The 15,795-nt window shown below is 44.3% G+C and overlaps 1 protein-coding gene across 1 annotated transcript in view; it reads right to left on the bottom strand.

Annotated features, from left to right (window-relative positions):
* Positions 1-466: 466 nt before the first annotated feature.
* LOC139375459 (mitogen-activated protein kinase kinase kinase 9) overlaps positions 467-15,795 on the bottom strand; it is a 50,598-nt gene continuing 35,269 nt past the window's right edge. Inside the window, exons 6-12 of the mRNA XM_071117269.1 lie at positions 15,525-15,700; positions 15,046-15,286; positions 6,913-7,041; positions 5,930-6,050; positions 5,179-5,291; positions 1,189-2,097; positions 467-1,062 (exon numbers count right to left, since the gene is read on the bottom strand). Of these exons, the coding sequence (XP_070973370.1) occupies positions 467-1,062; positions 1,189-2,097; positions 5,179-5,291; positions 5,930-6,050; positions 6,913-7,041; positions 15,046-15,286; positions 15,525-15,700 (2,285 nt within the window). The remainder of the gene's footprint in view (positions 1,063-1,188; positions 2,098-5,178; positions 5,292-5,929; positions 6,051-6,912; positions 7,042-15,045; positions 15,287-15,524; positions 15,701-15,795) is intronic.

The following is a 15,795-nucleotide window of genomic DNA, read 5'->3' as shown; positions in this document are numbered from 1 at the left end:
CAGTGTGAGCTGGCTGGCCCAGTCCTCCCCCCCTCCTCTGCAACAGTGTGGGCTGGCTGGCCCAGTCCTCCTCCCCTCCTCTGCAACAGTGTGAGCTGGCTGGCCCAGTCCTCCTCCCCTCCTCTGCAACAGTGTGGGCTGGCTGTCCCAGTCCTCCCCCCCTCCTCTGCAACAGTGTGGGCTGGGTATATTTCTAGGACTCTAGGAAATGATTCTGTTGGTGTTTTTAAGAGAGGATCCAAAGTTAGGCTGGTCGCAGTACGGAGACTGGGTTAGGAAAAGAACCCAGGCTGGACCAGGTTAGGGCCAGAACACAGACTTGACCAGGTTAGGACCAGAACCCAGGCCAATAGCGCTAGAGGGACCAGGTTAGGACCAAAACCCAAGCTGGTAGCGCTAGATGGACGGAGTTAGGATCAGAACCCAGGTTGGACCAGAGGAGGACCAGAACCCAGACTGGACCAGGTTAGGAAAAGAACCCAGGCCGGTAGCGGTACGGGGAACATTTGGGAAACTGGGACTCGGGTTTGCAGAGTGGGAGGGTTGGGTCCAGACACTGTTCCTCGTCCTGTTGGTCCAGCAGACTGTCCCCCCTCCGTCGCGGGGAGGTTGAGCAGGCGTAAGGGTGCTCCATGGGGGTGGCTAGTACCTCCATGTCTCTGGGCTCCATGTGATGGGTTAGCAGTGGGTGTCCCCTCCTTGGTGAGGGCGTCGGGGCCTCCAGACTGTGTCCCCTCCTTGGGGATGGTGTTGGGGGCTCCAAGGGGGTAGGAAGCACGGTCATGTCCCTGCCAAACTCCACCGTGGGAGGGGTGTTTGTACTGGTGGTGTGGGCTGGGGACTCTCCATTCCCCTGCCCCCCTCCTCTGCCCCGTCCAGGTGACTGGCCCAGGAAGACGTCGCAGCGTACCCGTGGCGAGGGACGTGGTCTAACCAGGAAGTCCAGGGTTTTGGGTCGTTCAGGAGGGCAGCGGCGGCGCGGTGTAGGGGGAAACACCAGATTTGGATCTGGCAACCGGGGAACCTGGGATACGTTGTCACTTAGACCCCTGAGACCTCCATCTGTTTGAGAATAGAGAAAAAGAAAAACAGTTGTAGAACATCTAGGGATATTAAGACAGGATGAATCAGGCCATATAGCTCGAGCAGATCAACAACAAACCGTTTGTAGGAGAACAGTAAAGATACCTGAAGGCTCCAGAGCTGCTCTGACGGGTAAAGGAAAAGGATGGATATAGTTTGGAGGAGGGCAGCGTGTCTCGATGGCTCCGTCAGAGGGAGTACGGTGTAGACAACGTGAGGAGGAAGGAGCGGAGGGAAGATGGGTCGGGGTCAGGGACTGCCGAGGGTGACGCTTGAAGCTCTCCAGGTGTGTGTTGACCAAGGGGTTGAGTGAGGCATGCTGGGGCTGGGGGTGAACAGAGGTGTGGGGCTGGACAGCAGGCTGAACAGGGGCCTGGGGAGAAGCAGTACGGTAGACCAACAGTTCCTCACTATCAGATCGTAACAGAGACCGCGTAGAATTACAGTCCGACACAGACGACAGTGACAGCAGTGTGAGAGAGGACGGAAACAGTCCACCTCCAACCCGCTCCGTCACCGGGGCAACCGAGTTCTTCAGGGGGCTCTCCTTGTCCCCTCCCCGCCTGAAGAGCTTGCGTGTGGGGGGACTGGTGCTCCGTCTCTGGCCCCCTGTCCCTGTACGATGGAAGAAGCCCTCCCAGCGAGGTGGCTTGTTGCTTTCCCCAGCCCCCTCAGTCCCAGACCCAGAACCAGTCCCAGGCCCAGAACCAGTCCCAGACCCAGAACCAGTTCCAGGCTGGGCCAGAGTCGTCATATTGAAGCCCAGTCCTACTGCAGCCAGCAAGGCCCCACACCCCAGTAGCACCAGCTCTGACCTCCCCCGCCCGGCAGGACTCTTCCTACTGGGGGGCGTGTCCGGGGCCTGGGTGCTACGGTAACTAGGGTAGTACTCCCCGCCTCCTCCTGCGTTACCATCGGCAACAGGCCCCTCCTTGTGGAAGGGGATGCAGAGGTAGGATTGGCTGGGGGATGCGTTGGCCCCTGGGTCAGTGGTGTAACAGCAGTCTTCATTCTCTACAGGGAGGAGAGGGTTTCACCACATTACATTATTGTTGCTAAGGTACATGTTCCTTACCTAGCTCTGTTACATGCTGACCACACTGCTGCTTGTACACATACATGTTATTCAATCATTGCACCCACACTGCTCGCGAGAGCGTCAACGAGCATCTGCGTAGCCAGGCGCTAATATAGAACTTGGTTCTATTTGTGATGCTTGATGCCCTGCAAGTCCCGCCTCTCCCATCTTCTCATTGGTTTTTAGGAGCGTATTCCCACGTGGCTGATTGGAAGATGAACTGAGGTCCACACTCCAGTCCAGTTGGTGGTGGTGTTGCACCTTAAAGTTGGTTGCCAACCGCCATATAAAGACCACAGAAGAAGAAGCCTGAAGGAGGAGAGATTACTAGAAACTAACTCGGTTTGCCCATTTCTCTGTGGATTAATTGTCAGAGTAGAGGTGCCTTTCAGGTAAAATAACAACCCAATGTTTATCCCAGGACAAATTAGTAGCAACAACAAGCTAGCTAGCTAAATTGCCAGAAATGTTTAATGCTTTTCGACCTGTCCCCAAATTAATATAGTTGGTTCAGAGTTCGTTTTGATATTTCAACAATATTGCGTCTGGTGTGGGTGGACAAAAATCAACATGCGTGCAGTCTGGTCAGCATGTTAGGCTATCAGTATCAATCTTATTTCAGTCCTTACCCATCTCTGATAATGTTATTTCAGTCCTTACCCATCTCTGATAATGCTATTTCAGTCCTTACCCATCTCTGATAATGTTATTTCAGTCCTTACCCATCTCTGATAATGTTATTTCAGTCCTTACCCATCTCTGATAATGCTATTTCAGACCTTACCCATCTCTGATAATGTTATTTCAGTCCTTACCCATCTCTGATAATGCTATTTCAGTCCTTACCCATCTCTGATAATGCTATTTCAGACCTTACCCATCTCTGATAATATTATTTCAGTCCTTACCCATCTCTGATCATGCTATTTCAGTCCTTACCCATCTCTGATCATGTTATTTCAGTCCTTACCCATCTCTGATCATGTTATTTCAGTCCTTACCCATCTCTGATCATGTTATTTCAGTCCTTACCCATCTCTGATCATGTTATTTCAGTCCTTACCCATCTCTGATAATGTTATTTCAGTCCTTACCCATCTCTGATCATGTTATTTCAGTCCTTACCCATCTCTGATAATGTTATTTCAGTCCTTACCCATCTCTGATAACGTTATTTCAGTCCTTACCCATCTCTGATAATGTTATTTCAGTCCTTACCCATCTCTGATAATGTTATTTCAGTCCTTACCCATCTCTGATCATGTTATTTCAGTCCTTACCCATCTCTGATGTTATTTCAGTCCTTACCCATCTCTGATAATGTTATTTCAGTCCTTACCCATCTCTGATAATGTTATTTCAGTCCTTACCCATCTCTGATCATGTTATTTCAGTCCTTACCCATCTCTGATCATGTTATTTCAGTCCTTACCCATCTCTGATAATGCTATTTCAGTCCTTACCCATCTCTGATGTTATTTCAGTCCTTACCCATCTCTGATGTTATTTCAGTCCTTACCCATCTCTGATAATGTTATTTCAGTCCTTACCCATCTCTGATGTTATTTCAGTCCTTATCCATCTCTGATAATGTTATTTCAGTCCTTACCCATCTCTGATAATGTTATTTCAGTCCTTACCCATCTCTGATAATGTTATTTCAGTCCTTACCCATCTCTGATAATGCTATTTCAGTCCTTACCCATCTCTGATAATGTTATTTCAGTCCTTACCCATCTCTGATAATGCTATTTCAGACCTTACCCATCTCTGATAATGCTATTTCAGTCCTTACCCATCTCTGATCATGTTATTTCAGTCCTTACCCATCATCTCTGATCATGTTATTTCAGTCCTTACCCATCTCTGATCATGTTATTTCAGTCCTTACCCATCTCTGATCATGTTATTTCAGTCCTTACCCATCTCTGATCATGTTATTTCAGTCCTTACCCATCTCTGATAATGTTATTTCAGTCCTTACCCATCTCTGATAATGTTATTTCAGTCCTTATCCATCTCTGATAATGTTATTTCAGTCCTTACCCATCTCTGATCATGTTATTTCAGTCCTTACCCATCTCTGATGTTATTTCAGTCCTTACCCATCTCTGATAATGTTATTTCAGTCCTTACCCATCTCTGATCATGTAATTTCAGTCCTTACCCATCTCTGATAATGCTAATTCAGTCCTTACCCATCTCTGATGTTATTTCAGTCCTTACCCATCTCTGATGTTATTTCAGTCCTTACCCATCTCTGATCATGTTATTTCAGTCCTTACCCATCTCTGATAATGTTATTTCAGTCCTTACCCATCTCTGATCATGTTATTTCAGTCCTTACCCATCTCTGATGTTATTTCAGTCCTTACCCATCTCTGATGTTATTTCAGTCCTTACCCATCTCTGATGTTATTTCAGTCCTTACCCATCTCCGATAATGTTATTTCAGTCCTTACCCATCTCTGATAATGTTATTTCAGTCCTTACCCATCTCTGATAATGTTATTTCAGTCCTTACCCATCTCTGATAATGTTATTTCAGTCCTTACCCATCTCTGATAATGCTATTTCAGTCCTTACCCATCTCTGATAATGTTATTTCAGTCCTTACCCATCTCTGATAATGCTATTTCAGTCCTTACCCATCTCTGATAATGTTATTTCAGTCCTTACCCATCTCTGATAATGTTATTTCAGTCCATACCCATCTCTGATAATGCTATTTCAGTCCTTACCCATCTCTGATAATGTTATTTCAGTCCTTACCCATCTCTGATAATGTTATTTCAGTCCTTACCCATCTCTGATAATGCTATTTCAGTCCTTACCCATCTCTGATAATGTTATTTCAGTCCTTACCCATCTCTGATAATGTTATTTCAGTCCTTACCCATCTCTGATAATGCTATTTCAGTCCTTACCCATCTCTGATGTTATTTCAGTCCTTACCCATCTCTGAAAATGTTATTTCAGTCCCTACCCATCTCTGATGATGCTATTTCAGTCCTTACCCATCTCAGTGAGGCTGGGTACCCCTGGTATGGCAGGGCTGTGTCTCGGTGACCTGCGGAGATTTGGGGCGCTGCAGGACCTCTGTCTGTTCCCCTCCTGAGGAACCTTGATGCTGGTAGGGGCAGGAGATATAGAGCTATAGAGAATCACTAAATAGTGGCATGTTAAGGTCGGTTGTAGTCTGGTCGTTGCATGCAAGACAGCACAAACATGTATGCGATCAGGTTAGACGCCCTGGTCCTGCCCCGCCCTCCCTCACCCTGCCCTGGTCCTGCCCTACCCTCCCTCACCCGGCCCTGCCCCGCCCTGGTCCTCCCTCACCCTCCCTCACCCTGCCCCGCCCTGATCCTGCCCCGCCCTCCCTCACCCTGCTCCACCCGCCCTCACCCTGTCCCGCCCTGGTCCTCCCTCACCCTGGCCCGCCCTGGTCCTCCCTCACCCTGCCCTGCCCCGCCCTGGTCCTGCCCCGCCCTCCCTCACCCTGCCCCGCCCTGGTCCTCCCTCACCCTGCCCCGCCCTGGTCCTCCCTCACCCTGCCACGCCCTGGTCCTCCCTCACCCTGCCACGCCCTGGTCCTCCCTCACCCTGCCACGCCCTGGTCCTCCCTCACCCTGCCCCGCCCTGGTCCTGCCCCGCCCTCCCTCACCCTACCCCGCCCTCCCTCACCTTGCCCAATACCCGACCCTTCCTCCCTCACCCTGCCCAATACCCGACCCTTCCTCCCTCACCCTGCCTCAACCCTCCTCTCACCTCTCATCATCACTATGTTCTCTGTGAGAGCCCCTGATACGGCCTTTCTTCCTGGAGCCTCTCTTCTCTTCCTCCTCATCCAACCGGCCCCAACCTTTACACCCCTCACCTCCAGGAGTCACTGGAAAACAAGACTCCATTTTAGAAGTTCACATTTACAAAAAACACTCAACAAGACTCCATTTTAGAAGTTCACATTTACAAAAAACACTCAACAAGACTCCATTTTAGAAGTTCACATTTACAAAAAACACGCAACAAGACTCCATTTTAGAAGTTCACATTTACAAAAAACACGCAACAAGACTCCATTTTAGAAGTTCACATTTACAAAAAACACGCAGCAAGACTCCATTTTAGAAGTTCACATTTACAAAAAACACGCAGCAAGACTCCATTTTAGAAGTTCACATTTACAAAAAACACGCAACAAGACTCCATTTTAGAAGTTCACATTTACAAAAAAAAACTCAAAAACATGGCATGGAGTTTTTTTTGTCATGAGAGCTGTGGTTAGTAAGATGTTTTCGTTACACATGGTAAATAAACATTTCATAACAATACATAATGATTCCAAATAATACCCATCTCTGATGACGATCTTGAGACTGATTCCCTGACCTGTCAATGTTTTTAACTTGCTGTTTTATACTCTTGCGAATTCTATGGTTTTTACTAGATTACTTGTAGTTTTGTCTGTAATTTTTGTAATGACTTGGTGCTGCCTATCCTGGCCAGGACGCTCTTGAAAAAGAGATTTTAAATCTCAAAGAGCCCTTCCTGGTTAAATAAAGGTTTAAAAAAAATATAAAAAAATACAAAAATACAGAACATGTGCTGAACTGTAAATATGGTCAATAGTCAACCCAAACCTAGGAGGATATACAGTATCAGCTGACTGTAAGTCACTCAGGATAAGACCTTCTGCTAAAAAAAATGTTTTTAAAAGGTCAAAGGTCATGTAAATAGTATGTAGTGTTTACGTTGTATGGCTCTGAGGCGTGGTAGTAACGGGGCCTGGGGACTGGTGGGAGGGCTGGAGAGACTACCCAGTAAACTCCTGCATCGATCATGAGAGGGAGAGGCCTGCACGGTGATCTTGTGTTGAAAATCTGGTGACAGAAGAGCACAAACAAATCAAACAATGTCCATATAAATAAAACAATTCATGTAAATCGCTGGCTTCATACAGGCTTCATACAGGCTACATACAGGCTAAATACAGCCTTCATACAGGCTACATACAGGCTACATACAGGCTTCATACAGGCTTCATACAGGCTACATACAGCATTCATACAGGCTACATACAGCCTTCATACAGGCTTCATACAGGCTTCATACAGGCTACATACAGGCTTCATACAGGCTACATACAGGCGTCATAAAGGCTTCGTACAGCCTTCATACAGGCTACATACAGCCTTCATACAGGCTTCATACAGGCTTCATACAGGCTACATACAGGCTTCATACAGGCTACATACAGGCGTCATAAAGGCTTCATACAGCCTTCATACAGGCTACATACAGCCTTCATACAGCCTTCATACAGGCTTCATACAGGCTACATACAGGCTACATACAGCCTTCATACAGGCTACATACAGCCTTCATACAGGCTACATACAGGCTTCATACAGGCTACATACAGGCGTCATAAAGGCTTCATACAGCCTTCATACAGGCTACATACAGCCTTCATACAGCCTTCATACAGGCTACATACAGGCTACATACAGCCTTCATACAGGCTTCATACAGGCTACATACAGGCTACATACAGGCTACATACAGCCTTCATACAGGCTACATACATCCTTCATACAGGCTACATACAGGCTACATACAGGCTACATACAGGTTACATACAGGCTTCATACAGGCTACATACAGGCTTTATACAGACTTCATACAGGCTACATACAGGCTTCATACAGGCTTCATACAGGCTACATACAGCCTTCATACAGGCTACATACAGGCTACATACAGGCTACAAACAGGCTACAAACAGGCTTCATACAGGCTACATACAGCCTTCATACAGGCTACATACACAATGTGGGGCTATATACAGGAAGTACCAGATCAAGGTGGAGCTATATACAGGAAGTACCAGATCAATGTGGAGCTATATACAGGAAGTACCAGATCAATGTGGAGCTATATACAGGAAGTACCAGATCAATGTGGAGCTATATATACAAGGAATATCAGTACCAGATCAATGTGGAGCTATATACAGGAAGTACCAGTACCATATCAGTGTGGAGCTATATACAGGAAGTACCAGGTCAATGTGGAGCTATATACAGGAAATACCAGATCAATGTGGAGCTATATACAGGAAGTACCAGATCAATGTGGAGCTATATACAGGGAGTACCAGTACCAGATCCATGTGGAGCTATATATAGGAAGTACCAGGTCACTGTGGAGCTATATACAGGAAGTACCAGATCAATGTGGAGTTATATACAGGAAGTACCAGATCAATGTGGAGCTATATACAGGAAGTACCAGTACCAGATCAATGTGGAGCTATATACAGAAAGTACCAGTACCAGATCAATGTGGAGCTATATACAGGAAGTACCAGTACCAGATCAATGTGGAGCTATATACAGGAAGTACCAGTACCAGATCAATGTGGAGCTATATACAGAAAGTACCAGTACCAGATCAATGTGGAGCAAAATACAGGAAGTACCAGTACCAGATCAATGTGGAGTTATATACAGGAAGTACCAGATCAATGAGGAGCTATATACAGGAAGTTACCAGATCAATGCTATACAGCTATACAGTGGGGCAAAAAAGTATTTAGTCAGCCACCAATTGTGCAAGTTCTCCCACTTAAAAAGATGAGAGAGGCCTGTAATTTTCATCATAGGTACACTTCAACTATTGCAGACAAAATGAGAAAATCACATTGTAGGATTTTTAATGAATTTATTTGCAAATTATGGTGGAAAATAAGTATTTGGTCAATAACAAAAGTTTATCTCAATACTTTGTTATATACCCTTTGTTGGCAATGACAGAGGTCAAACATTTTCTGTAAGTCTTCACAAGGTTTTCACACACTGTTGCTGGTATTTTGGCCCATTACTCCATGCAGATCTCCTCTAGATCAGTGATGTTTTGGGGCTGTTGTTGGGCAACACGGTCTTTCAACTCCCTCCAAAGATTTTCTTGGGGTTGAGATCTGGAGACTGGCTAGGCCACTCCAGGACCTTGAAATGCTTCTTACGAAGCCACTCCTTCGTTGCCCGGGCGGTGTGTTTGGGATCATTGTCATGCTGAAAGACCCAGCCACGTTTCATCTTCAATGCCCTTGCTGATGGAAGGAGGTTTTCACTCAAAATCTCACGATACATGGCCCCATTCATTCTTTCCTTTACACGGATCAGTCGTTCTGGTCCCTTTGCAGAAAAACAGCCCCAAAGCATGATGTTTCCACCCCCATGCTTCACAGTAGGTATGGTGTTCTTTGGATGCAACTCTGCATTCTTTGTCCTCCAAACACGACGAGTTGAGTTTTTACCAAAAAGTTATATTTTGGTTTCATCTGACCATATGACGTTCTCCCAATCTTCTTCTGGATCATCCAAATGCTCTCTAGCAAACTTCAGACAGGCCTGGACATGTACTGGCTTAAGCAGGGGGACACGTCTGGCACTGCAGGATTTGAGTCCCTGGCGGCGTAGTGTGTTACTGATGGTAGGCTTTGTTAATTTGGTCCCAGCTCTCTGCAGGTCATTCACTAGGTCCCCCCGTGTGGTTCTGGGATTTTTGCTCACTGTTCTTGTGATCATTTTGACCCCACGGGGTGAGATCTTGCGTGGAGCCCCAGATCGAGGGAGATTATCAGTGGTCTTGTATGTCTCCATTTCCTAATAATTTCTCCCACAGTTGATTTCTTCAAACCAAGCTGCTTACCTATTGCAGATTCAGTCTACAATTTTGTTTCTGGTGTCCTTTGACAGCTCTTTGGTCTTGGCCATAGTGGAGTTTGGAGTGTGACTGTTTGAGGTTGTGGACAGGTGTCTTTTATACTGATAACAAGTTCAAACAGGTGCCATTAATACAGGTAACGAGTGGAGGACAGAGGAGCCTTTTAAAGAAGATGTTACAGGTATGTGAGAGCCAGAAACCTTGCTTGTTTGTAGGTGACCAAATACTTATTTTCCACCATAATTTGCAAATAAATTCATAAAAAAATCCTACAATGTGATTTTCTGGATTTTTTTTCTCATTTTGTCTGTCATAGTTGAAGTGTACCTATAATGAAAATTACAGGCCTCTCTCATCTTTTTAAGTGGGAGAACTTGCACAATTGGTGGCTGACTAAATACTTTTTTTGCCCCACTATATATACACACTCACACACACTATATATACACACTATATATACACACTCACACGCACTATAAAAACACACTCAATCACACACACTATAAAAACACACTCACGCACACACACTATAAAAACACACTCACTCACACACACTACACTGACACTCACACAAACACACACACACACTACATACACACTGGCTATTTAACAGTCTAATGGCTATTTAACAGTCTAATGGCTATTTAACTGTCTAATGGCTATTTAACAGGTTGAGGGTCTCTGAGCCTGTTGGTCCGAAAGCCGATGCTCCAGTTCCGTTTGCCGGACAGTAGCCAAGTGAACAGTCTATGGTCTAAAGTAGTGCACTACATAGGGAATAGGGTTCTGGTCTAAACTAGTGCACTATATAGGGAATAGGGCTCTGGTCTAAAGTAGTGCACTATATAGGGAATAGGGCTCTGGTCTAAAGTAGTGCACTATATAGGGAATAGGGCTCTGGTCTAAAGTAGTGCACTATATGAGGAATAGGGCTCTGGTCTAAAGTAGTGCACTATATGGGGAATAGGGCTCTGGTCTAAACTAGTGCACTATATGGGGAATAGGGCTCTGGTCTGAAGTAGTGCACTATATGGGGAATAGGGCTCTGGTCTAAACTAGTGCACTATATAGGGAATAGGGCTCTGGTCTAAACTAGTGCACTATATAGGGAATAGGACTCTGGTCTAAAGTAGTGCACTATATGGGGAATAGGGCTCTGGTCTAAACTAGTGCACTATATAGGGAATAGGACTCTGGTCTAAAGTAGTGCACTATATGGGGAATAGGGCTCTGGTCTAAACTAGTGCACTATATAGGGAATAGGGCTCTGGTCTAAACTAGTGCACTATATAGGGAATAGGACTCTGGTCTAAAGTAGTGCACTATATAGGGAATAGGGCTCTGGTCTAAACTAGTGCACTATATAGGGAATAGGACTCTGGTCTAAAGTAGTGCACTATATGGGGAATAGGGCTCTGGTCTAAAGTAGTGCACTATATGGGGAATAGGGCTCTGGTCTAAAGTAGTGCACTATGCAGGAAATAGGGCTCTGGTCTAAAGTAGTGCACTATATAGGGAATAGGGCTCTGGTCTAAAGTAGTGCACTATATAGGGAATAGGACTGGTCTAAAGTAGTGCACTATATAGGGAATAGGGCTCTGGTCTAAAGTAGTGCACTATATAGGGAATAGGGCTCTGGTCTAAAGTAGTGCACTATATGGGGAATAGGGCTCTGGTCTAAAGTAGTGCACTATATGGGGAATAGGGCTCTGGTCTAAACTAGTGCACTATATGGGGAATAGGGCTCTGGTCTGAAGTAGTGCACTATATGGGGAATAGGGCTCTGGTCTAAACTAGTGCACTATATAGGGAATAGGGCTCTGGTCTAAACTAGTGCACTATATAGGGAATAGGACTCTGGTCTAAACTAGTGCACTATATAGGGAATAGGGCTCTGGTCTAAACTAGTGCACTATATAGGGAATAGGGCTCTGGTCTAAACTAGTGCACCATATAGGGAATAGGGCTCTGGTCTAAACTAGTGCACTATATGGGGAATAGGGCTCTGGTCTAAACTAGTGCATTATATGGGGAATAGGGCTCTGGTCTAAAGTAGTGCACTATATGGGGAATAGGGCCTGGTCTAAATTGAATTTGGCGTGAGGGCACAATCTTTGTGGGGGGGGGGGGGGGGGGGGGTTCTTGCATTGGAATTATATTGAATTCTGTTTATATCACGCTGTACCACAAACATAAAAGTTCAAATGCGGAGACCATTGAGTGCTTTTGACCAAGAGGTGCCGCAATCTGCAGTAACTGAATATTCCAGCCACCTCTCAACCATGCATCTTGGGTAATAGGATTCTATAGGCAAACCTGGGCTGGCTCCTCTGTTCCAAGATCGTCAGGAACAGTCGGAGTTGGAGGAGGGACTGTGGAGCCATTATCCTGGCGACACTTGTTGAAGCCTCTTAGCTGGAGGTCGGCAGCATCCTCGCTACCGGGCTTGACGGCGGCCTCGTGGTTTTCATTTCTGATATCCATCGCGGCAGTGGCAGATTAGCTGGTTAAAGCGAAATTGGCGAATAACACTAACGCCTGTTACAGCTGGCTAAGAGGTTAACTCAACTCTGTAGTGGTGGGACGTGAGGCACAGTTCAGTGAAGCAGGTTCATCTGTAAACTGGACCCCGTCCTTTATACATCAAAATATTACAAGCGGAGGTCTTTCACGTTATTTTACCACAGAGGAGCACTGTTTTTTTGTTATGGAAACCCAGAGGAGTCATACCTAACCGCCCAGGGGCTTTCTGTCCATGGTGCTGACACAGAGCAGCGGAGTTACAGATTTTGCACCAACCTGTCACTCAATCATTTGAAATGTTTTGCTATTTTTATATAGGGACATATACAGTGGGGCAGGTCGCAATTGTAAGAGGACAGAGGAGCCTCTTAACCTGTTAGAGCTCTAGGGGCGCTATTTCATTTTTGGATAAAAAACGTTCCCGTTTTAAGCGCGATATTTTGTCACGAAAAGATGCTCGACTATGCATATTCTTGACAGTTTTGGAAAGAAAACACTCTGAAGTTTCAGAATCTGCAAAGATTTTGTCTGTAAGTGCCCCAGAACTCATTCTACAGGCGAAACCAAGATGATGCATCACCCAGGAATTAGCAGAATTTCTGAAGCTCTGTTTTCCATTCTCTCCTTATATGGCTGTGATTGCGCAACGAATGAGCCTACACTTTCTGTCGTTCGCCCAAGGTCTTAGCAGCATTGTGACGTATTTGTAGGCATATCATTGGAAGATTGACCATAAGAGACTACATTTTCCAAGTGTCCGCCTGGTGTCCTGCGTCGAATTCGGTGCGCAATTGCCAGCTGCTTCTACTTTACCATTTGATTCAGGGGAGAAAGCATGTGTCCAAGAACGATGTATCAATGAAGAGATATGTGAAAAACACCTTGATGATTGATTCTAAACAACGTTTGCCATGTTTTCAGTCGATATTATGGAGTTAATTTGGAAAAAAGTTTGCGTTTTGAGGACTGAATTTATGGATTTTTTTTGGTAGCCAAATGTGATGTATAAAACGGAGCTATTTCTAATACACAAGGAATCTTTTTGGAAAAACTGAGCATCTGCTATCTAACTGAGAGTATCCTCATTGAAAACATCAGAAGTTCTTCAAAGGTAAATGATTTTATTTGAAGGCTTTTATGTTTTTGTTAATGTTGCGTGCTGGATGCTAACGCTAATGCTAACGCTAAATGCTAACGCGAAATGCTAACTCTAGCTAGCTACTTTTACACAAATTATTGTTTTCCTATGGTTGAGAAGCATATTTTGAAAATCTGAGATGACAGTGTTGTTTACAAAAGGCTAAGCTTGAGAGATGGCATATTTATTTCATTTCATTTGCGATTTTCATAAATAGTTAACGTTGTGTTATGCTAATGAGCTTGCTGATAGATTTACACAATCCTGGATACAGGGGTTTTTTCATAGCTAAACGTGACGCAGAAAACGGAGCGATTTGTCCTAAACAAATAATCTTTCAGGAAAAACTGAACATTTGCTATCTGAGAGTCTCCTCATTGAAAACATCTGAAGTTCTTCAAAGGTAAATGATTTTTTTGAATGCTTTTCTGTTTTTTTGTGTAAATGTTGCCAGCTGAATGCTAATGCTAAATGCTACGTTAGCCATCAATACTGTTACACAAATGCTTGTTTTGCAATGGTTGAGAAGCATATTTTGAAAATCTGAGATGACAGTGTTGTTAACAAAAGGCTAAGCTTGAGAGCTAGCATATTTATTTCATTTCATTTGCGATTTTCATGAATAGTTAACGTTGCGTTATGGTAATGAGCTTGAGTCTGTATTCACGAACCCGGATCCGGGATGGGGAGATCAGAAAGGTTAAAGAAGAAGTTACAGGTCTGTGAGAGCCAGAAATCTTGCTTGTTTGTAGGTGACCAAATACTTATTTTGCACCATAATTTGCAAATATATTCATTAAAAATCCTACAATGTGATTTTCTGGATTTTTACAGGCCTCTCTCATCTTTTTAGGTGGGAGAACTTGCACACTTGGTGGCTGACTAAATACTTTTTTGCCCCATTGTAACAAAATAAATATAAATATATACCTAAATAAATATAAATATATAACTAAATAAATATATAACTAAAAAAATATCTAACTAAACAAATATATAACTAAATAAATATAAATATATAACTAAATAAATATATAACTAAATAAATATAAATATATAACTGAATAAATATATACTAAATAAATATATAACTAAATAAATATAAATATATAACTAAATAAATATAAATATATAACTAAATAAATATAAATATATAACTAAATAAATATATAACTAAATAAATATAAATATATAACTGAATAAATATATACTAAATAAATATATAACTAAATAAATATAAATATATAACTAAATAAATATAAATATATAACTAAATAAATATATAACTAAAACTGTACGAGTTGAGCCACTCTTTGCCATGGCAACATGCATTCACACATAGAAACAGAAACAAACATTCAGACACAGATGCACTCAAATGCACACAAACAGTCAACTCTTCAATGGGCAGTAGTGCAGAGCCATTGTGGATCCTATCCCTGCATGTGAGACCCACAGACATCAGATTGCTGGCCCTACTGATGAAAATACCTACCTGAAGGCAGACTGATCCTGTTCCCGTCCTTCAGTTTGAGCCGTGAGCGTCTGAACTTGCCCTGCCTGCTCTCCACACGGGGTTTCTCCTGATACAGCTGGTGGATGATAACGTTCAGCTCTCTCTCCAGGATGTGGATTTCCCTCTCCGCCAGCTCCTGCTCCCTCCTCCTAAGCTCCTCCTCTTGGCTCTTCTGCTGCAGCGCAGCACGACTCAGCTCCTCCTCCCACGACCTCAGCTCCTGGAGACAAGGTTAGAGGTCAGGGGAGATTTAACACTTGTGGTCAGATTTTTTGTTTTTCCAGGGGGGGGAGGGAGGGGGGGGATTATAGATTACACTACAGCATATCACTCTCCATAGCCTGGTTCAACAACCATTAAAGTTGTAAAGACAGCACAAACAAATCTCGTGGTATAATGTGGAAACCGCCACGGCAGAGGCCTCTGATCTTGTGAAAGCTGACTGAGAATCCCGCTACCTTCTCCTTGACCCTGAGCTGGTCGAACATCTCCTGAATCTCCATCTTCCAGTCGTCCTGCAGGGAGTGGAAGGACTCGACTGGCATCTCGAAGAAACCCGATTCCTCTATAGTCGTCAGCTGGTCCAGGATACTGGTGAAGAGAGGTCGTAGGTGTGGGTCTGGACTCCAGCAGTCTGGAGGAGAGAAGAAGAAGAAGAAGAAGTTAATAAAGGTGGTGTGTTTAGATGTACCACAGATAGAACAATGAGACAGATATTTCACTGGATGT

This window comes from Oncorhynchus clarkii, chromosome 19 (assembly GCF_045791955.1).
Source record: "Oncorhynchus clarkii lewisi isolate Uvic-CL-2024 chromosome 19, UVic_Ocla_1.0, whole genome shotgun sequence".
In the NCBI taxonomy this organism is placed as follows: Eukaryota; Metazoa; Chordata; class Actinopteri; order Salmoniformes; family Salmonidae; genus Oncorhynchus; species Oncorhynchus clarkii.
Note: the sequence above shows the minus strand (reverse complement) of the source record. Positions and strands in the feature narration are given on the sequence as shown.